The following is a 7,898-nucleotide window of genomic DNA, read 5'->3' on the forward strand; positions in this document are numbered from 1 at the left end:
TATATATATATATATCACAGAGTTAAATAACTTCGTGGCCGTCCTAAACGGATAGACAGATCGCACGAGTGCTACAGAAGGCATGCTGGGTAACAATCCTAGTTTTCATTTTCACTTTTAATCACGAAACACTAAATCCAAAACAAAATGAGAAAAGCTGAAATTGATGGTGAGTGTATATATATTTATTTGAAATGTAATCCAAATTTTAACGCTACCCAATATGTATGTGTGTTAGTGTTTACATTTATATATATAAACACGTTTACACACTTTAAGTAACACCGGACAGATATAAGTTTTGCTTAAGGACTTCTAAGTTCTGTTTTCAAAACTAAATAAAGAACAGAGGTTTGTTCGATCTTTGTGAAATAACAGCCAATTCTCTCAAATCAGATCCTACCGTCTTAAAACAAAGGAAGCGGGATTTTAATAATGTAGTCCCTAATATTGTAGTACAAAATCTAGGATGGTCGTAACGAGCACGCCTATGTTTACATAGGCTCAATCACTAGGCTGTTCTGGGTTGCATCGGAACAACAATAAAGGAAAATTTGATAATTAAATGACGGAGAAGCACGTTTTCCATAACTTACGTTAGGTATTTTGTATCTTCAGACTGGATTATCACACGGGGACGGAGCTAAGTATCAGTTTCGCACAATTTATCGGAAGTATTAAAGTTTTGTAATTTGTAATATTTTAGATACTTCTGTGTCTATAATATGTATACTTGTAAGTATACACTGCAAAATAAATATTGGTAAGTGGGTTTGAGATTTTGTCTATATATCTATTTACTTGCTTAACTGCTTTTTTTTTCTGTTTCGCCTCTACTCATATTCTTTTTCCATTATTCTCTCTCTCCATGTAGACAAATATCTTTGCACATAGATACACCATCTCCCTCCAAGTACAATGTCTTTACCATATTATTTTAACGAAAATATTATTGAAATTGAAACTGTAAATACACCAAGATGCGAACTTTTTGTTAAAGGGTGGAGGTTTATTGTTCCGAACACCTCATGTTACAAAGTACAGTAGCGCAGGAACACGCACATGTATACACACACCTTGTTTGCATATACTGTACTACTCTGACTTCGTCAAACTTCATTCGCTATCAGTTTGTTTGGCAACCGTAGAATTTTTTTTTCCTTGACACTATGCTGTGGCCAATTATTTACCTGTCTTAAGGATATTTTTGGTATAATTAAGGTTTGACTCTGCGTTGTTTTTAAGGGACGGGATTGTGTGTTTAAAGGGAGATTTGATGGTGGTTTCTATCGAATTGTCCGAACAGAGGTTTCTAACAACACAAAACAGGTCGTTACATTATACCTCAACTTAAATTTTTTCGACTTTTTAATTTTTTTAAAAAGAAATTAATGGAAAAATAATAAAAAATAAAACTCAACGTCACCCGATTTATTCTAGTTTATGTTGGTTTTTGCGAACATATTTAAAACCATAAAATCTTTAAGAAAAAAAAAACACACCTAAAATCAATACCGAAGTAGAAAATTAAACAGAATATGGGGAAATACGTACAAATCATTTATTAAAACAGATAAAAGCTTATAAATTTCTTTTAAAATGTTCACAGTTATGGCTTTACGGGACCAAATAGTTCCAGCATTTCACCGCGAGGGAACGGTGTAGTACGTAGCAGGAAATTCAAATGTTAGGTTTGTGTTTGTTGTGTATTGATGTTCGTCCTTGATGTTTATGAAGATGATCACATCAGCAACAGTACTCCTTGTGGGTCCTGAGGTGGCATATTAGGTTTATACTGGCATTAAAATCCACAGTTATAGTAGAGACACGTAATAACAGAATCAGGACCCGGTGGAACTCTTGTTTTCCGTGTAGCCGTCTAATGTGTAAAAACTTGTGCTTTTTTTTTTACATATATTATGCCCCGCAAGAAAGCTCCTGCTAAATCTAGTCCTGGTGGTCCTAAGCGCCATGCTATTTCTTTGGAGTATAAATTGGCAATGATTAAACGTTATGAAAAAGGTGAACGAATGGTAGCGATAGCGCGTGCTTATGGCTTAAGTCGAACGACCGTATCTACAATTATTCATGACAAGGAAAGGATTTTAACTCATATCCAAGAGACTGCTCCCGGGATGAAGAGTACCGTAATCACCAAGAAAAGAGGTAAAATCATCCAAGAAATGGAACACCTTCTTTCCTTTTGGCTCGAACGGCAGACTCGTCAGCGCAACCCCATAAACCAGATGATAATTCAAGAGAAAGCGCTTTCATTGTTCAAAGACCTTAAGAAGAAGTATCCTGACAATGCAACAGAGGATTTTAAGGCCAGTTCAGGATGGTTTATGCGATTCAAGCAGCGACACAATCTTTATAACGTTAAGGTCCAAGGCGAAAGTACATCGGCAGTAACTGATGCTGAAAAGCAACCGCTCACAAATGAGGAGCTGATGAAACTCCACGAACAGCAACAACAAGAGGAGGCCCAGCAACCGGAACCAGAACTTAGGCACTTCACCATCAACAAAATGCAGCAAGCTTTTGTATATATGGAGAAATCACTAACCCTCTTCGAGGAGATGGATCCTAATGCTGAGCGCTTTGCTAAAATTATGGGAGCTGTTCACGACGCTTATGTTCCTTATAGGGTTATCCTGGAAGACATGAAGAGTAAAACCATTCAAGGTACTCTAGAGAAGTTATTACTATACGTTGAAAGTCGACGGTCTGAATTGGAAACGTCTGATGATAAACCGATTCCTTCAACTTCAATGTCAACTCCATAATCCACGCTTCTCCAACCTCCACTTCTGTCTAAATCAAGCTCATCGATATCATCAATCAGGTAAATGTTGCTTTTTTATTTTGTTATTTTTAGGGCTATTTAAAATAAAAATTCTTAACATTATCTCTTTGAATCCTTGTTTAAATATTCAAAGTAGAGTATTTTTATAGCGACCGGAAGTCTTTTTTTTTTTACGATTTTCAATGAATTTTAAAATGTTTTCTTTTTTCGTGTTACGTCAGTTTTCAAGTTAGATCACATGTCTTGGAATCTTTTACCGACTTTAGTTGGGGTATACCTGTATATTGTGGGTCGGTTTTTCTACGCTGGTACTGGTTGGACGGGTACTTATTTGAAACTGTATTTTACTGTTGGATGCTCTTGTCGCCAACCCAATAAAGGATTATTTTTAAATCAATATTTCGAGTGCAGAGCTATGGGATTTAATGTAATGCTCGCTGAGATTTTGTTTTTCTCAGACGATCCCATCTGATGGAGTGCGCCTATCCCCCGCCCACAGATATGTATGCATGCATGTATATATAGATAATTCTATAGAGGTGGAAATTTAGTTTGTTCAAAACAGTAATTTTTTGGGGTGTATGTTTTAACCCTCTAGCATTCAAATTACTCTGTCAAATGTAATGCTTATTTATTTATATTATTTTGAATTAAACATGCATTATCTCATTGCTTTGAGATTTCGACTATGTGATTGTTTACTTTTAGAATGATATTGTAGGATTGGTGTGAGAGGCCAGATCTGGCCAGTTTAGATGCAAAACAGAATATTTGGGCTGGATGTGGCCAATTTAAATGCTAAAGAATTAAACATTGGAGATTACGAATCTGCCCTTTTTTCAAAAATCTGTAGTTTTTGCTTTCCACCTACACCTTTCCTTAATTTTTCATGTTTGGATCGTTTTTTGAATTTTTTTCAATAATTCTATAATAAAAGTATATTAAATAAGGAAAACATTGGTAATCGAGGTAGTTAGAGTCTGCAATAGAATACTTAAGATTAGATTAGTGCTACATTATGGGTTAGCAACCATTATCTCGGCCTATGCCCCTCAGAAAGACCTATCTCATGACACCCTCTTGCTGACGACCTCGTGGACGAATGACAAGGACCTTCTCTTTGTGGCTGGTGATTTCATGTTGCACAACATGCAGGAGGCTTCCATGGCATACATGGAGGCTATGGTTTTGGTTCCCGCAATGAGGAGAGACCCAGGCTGCTGGAGTTCTGCGATGCAAATGATCTTATGGTTTGCAATACTAACTTCAGGAAACCTACCAGTCACCTAGTCACCTACCGTTCCAGCAGACACACTAGTCAGATTGACTATATCCTCACCAGGAAAAGGGAAAGATGGCTACTTATAAATGCCAAAACCTTAAAACTCAAGACTGTAATAATAACGTAAACAAAAATCGAGACGCCTTGTGAACATTCTCGCGAGTTCCAGAACTTTGAATTGTATTGGCTAGCGATCTCCACAACAGGATGAAGTCTAGCAGAGAGGAGACAGCATAGCTGGAGAAAGAAATGGTTCTGGAGGGAGGAGAGGAAAGGGGGCAATATGTAAGAGGGAATGTGAGTGCGTAGAATGTGTTTATTCTGCTTTCTGGTGATTATGGTAGCTGAATAATATCAGAGATAAAGAAGTGATGAGTATTGGGAATGAGATGTGGGGCAGAGCTTCACATGTACAAGCATTTACCAAGATGGTTTTAGGATATCAATTCTGTTATAACGGGTAGGTTTTCTCAAGCACAGCAAGGCACCAGATGTTTTGGTCCTTTGTCAATCTCCTCTTTGAGACTGACCTCACTATTTCATCCTATGTCTTTCTGGAACTCCCTCTTTCACAAGTTCTTTCCACTTTAAATGACTGGCTCTTCTTTATGCAACTGCCCTCTTCTATACATATCACATGACTGTACCAGTGCAGTCTTCTCTCTTGTATACTACATCTTATACCTTTATACCTAACCTTTCTCTCAATATACTAACACTCTGTTATACAAATATACTGACATTGCACATCCAATGTCTAGTTTCATTCTTCTCTAGTCTTTGCATGTTCTACGCATTTAGGGATCACATCTCACTACCATGTAGCATTGCAGTTTGTACACAAGTATCATATAATCTTCAATTCACTCAGAGAGAGAGAGCCTTCATTGTCAATAGAGGTAAAATCTCTGAATTTTTTTCATCCTATTATTATAACAATTACTCTTTCATAACATCCTCTTCTGCTGCTAATTAGGTCACCTAGGTAACAGAAACTATCAGCAACCTCTTGAGAGCTTCTGGGGTATTTGAGAAAATCAATTTCCCATGTATCTGTAGTTTTTATGGCACCTGTGCATCTTCCACACACAAACACTACTTCTCTGTTAACCTTCCTGCGATTCCACTGCACCTCTTGCATCTCCATACCTTGTACTGAGCACTCTGAATGGAATTCTTGCCTACATCTTCCTTATATATCAAGCAGGGTCATTTACCTGAAGTGGGTTGAGTTTTCTTGCTAATCAGATCCTTGGTCTTTGCTAGTTTAACTATAAGCCCCTTTGATTCCAGGTTCTGCTATCATACTTGGTCCAGCAATTTGATACCTCTATAATTACTTCTATCAAAGACATCTCCCTTATCCTTATAACAGCTGACTATAATGCTGCTACACCAGTCATTGGGGATTATGCCTTTCTGAATAACCTGAATTAACTATACAGGTGATTGGGTCATATCCTATTCTACCCTCTTTTGTAACTCCTTATGGATCAGGGAGTTTCCCTGTCTTCATATCTTTAATTGCCTTATCTATTGTGCTGCAGTCTGCTAGAGTAACTAATCTCTCTGTTGGGTTTACACAAAGAAGACCTCCTTTCTCCCATTCATTCTCTACATTTAATAGCCTGTCACAGTAGCTCTTCCCTGTTCCTTTTTTCTCAGAATATCTAGGTGCAAGCATACCATTACCCATTCATGTACACTACTGTCCAACATCTTGATTCTTTCTGACATACCATCTAGCAATTCAGAACACCCCAAGTTTCTTATCTTCATACTGTAAGACATTAATAAACCTCTTCCTTTCTGCTTTTGCCCTAACTAGATAAACCTATCATCTAGCTTCCCTTTTATCTACCTGATATACTTCTTTGCTACCCTATCTTTTTGACTCTTTCTGTCAAATGTAATACTTTTTTATTCATATTGTTTTCAATTAATCATGCATTATCTTGCAGCTTGGAGATTTCAGTGTTGTGATTGTTCATTTTTAGAATGACATTGTAGGTATGTTTGGGAGGCCAGATCTGGCCAGTTTGAATATAAAACAAGTAGAATATTTGGGCTCAATATGGCCAGTTTAAACACTAAAAAGTTAAATTACTGCACTCTTCCAGATTTAAATTGCTAGTTAATTCAGCATTCTTAATGTTCAAAACCATTTCAAGTGTTTGTCAACACCTTAGGTGGGCACATAGACCCCATCGACTAATGTAAGTTAGGTACTGATTCTGTTGATCAGATTTTTTGCTGTACTGCTAAATTATGGGGATCAATACAGCACACATCTCCCCTCTCTCTCAGAATTTCTATTTATGGAAATGTAGTTTTCATTTGTAAGATTCACTCACATGGCATGGGTTAGTTTGTGTTTATAGTAGAATACACTTGCCCAAGGCACTATACATTGGATTGAACCTGAAGCCATGTGGTTCGGAAGCAAACTTCCTAACCATATAGTCATTCTTGTGCTTACCACTGAGGAAATAACAAAAAATTTCACTTTTTCATGCAAAATGAAGTATTTCCTTTTTATTTCATCATCATCATCATACAACATCTATTTTCGATGCTGGCTTTTGTTGGGTGGATTGATAGGATCCGAGTTTAGATGTCTTCCTAATGTCAGCCCTTTCTCAGAGGGTACTGGATGCTTTATTCATGCTGCTGGCACTAGTGAGGTTGCCAAATAACTTGCAAAACAGTAAAAAAAAAAACAATGGAAAAAGTCCCTTTAACTATGTGGTGGGGTAGGTGATTGGGTTAGTTTTTGAGAAGAGGGGAAAGATGGCTTTATGTCAGGTGTTAGGAGAGTGAAAGTATGACAGAGGGACAAGAATAGGTGTCTTGCTATAATGAAGATACACAGCTACCCTGCATTATATAAGGGTGGGTGAAAGTGGGCAACATGATGATAAGATGGCAGTGATGGGGGTACTGAGGAAGAACAATACCTATAACCAGTTTTCAAGGGATATTAATTGGGAGGAAGGGAGGGAGACCTGGCATGAATGCTTTCATTAAGATTAATCCCACTGAAGACATCCAAGGGCTTGAAGAAGGAGAGAATCCATAATTGTCATATCTTTTATTCAGACATAATGTATCTAGAAGTATCTTAAGCATCTTTTGTTTTTGATGACAAGAGAGTAGGGTTTGAGATTTGGTTGCTATTTCTAGCAGGTTAAGTTTTCTCTTAGAGGCTTTTTGTTGTTGTTGTATTTGTTTACAATAGAGCAATTTTTTTAATTGGAGTTTTGTTTAATTTTGCAGCTATGTTGGTGCTACAAAAACAACAATATTTTCATTGACAACAACAAACAGTGCTCTGCATCAGTATTTGTTGATGACGACAACTGCAACAAGAACACAATAAATATTAGCAACAACAACAGCAAGAACAATGACAAAAAATAGAAAAAAACGAACTACAACACTGAGTGCAGCAGCTGCAGAAAAGATAATATCAAGTGCAACAACAGCAATCAGGAAATCAGTAGCAACGACTGCAACAGTTGGAGTTAATAGTACTGATACTAATATTACCACTAATAATATTAATAATAATAATAATAATAATAATAATGATAACCACAACAGCAGCAGCAAGAATAGAAACAACAGCAACAGTAAGAACAGTAATAACAACAGCAGCAGTAAGAACAGCAACAATAACAGTAGCAGTAAGAACAGCAACAATAACAGCAGCAGTAAGAACAGCAACAATAACAGTAGCAGTAAGAACAGCAACAATAATACCAGCAGTAAGAACAGTAATAACAACAGCAGCAGTAAGAACAGCAACAA

General features: G+C 36.9%; 1 protein-coding gene across 1 annotated transcript; it reads left to right on the plus strand.

Moving 5' to 3' along the window:
• Positions 1 to 769: 769 nt before the first annotated feature.
• LOC106874186 (putative CENPB DNA-binding domain-containing protein 1) lies at positions 770 to 7,612 on the plus strand. Its single transcript, XM_014921842.2, has 2 exons — positions 770 to 2,845; positions 7,365 to 7,612. The coding sequence occupies exon 1, from the start codon at positions 1,920 to 1,922 to the stop codon at positions 2,784 to 2,786; it is 867 nt and encodes a 288-aa protein (XP_014777328.1). The 5' UTR covers positions 770 to 1,919; the 3' UTR covers positions 2,787 to 2,845; positions 7,365 to 7,612.
• Positions 7,613 to 7,898: the final 286 nt, after the last annotated feature.

This window comes from Octopus bimaculoides, chromosome 13 (genome assembly GCF_001194135.2).
Source record: "Octopus bimaculoides isolate UCB-OBI-ISO-001 chromosome 13, ASM119413v2, whole genome shotgun sequence".
Taxonomy (NCBI): Eukaryota; Metazoa; Mollusca; class Cephalopoda; order Octopoda; family Octopodidae; genus Octopus; species Octopus bimaculoides.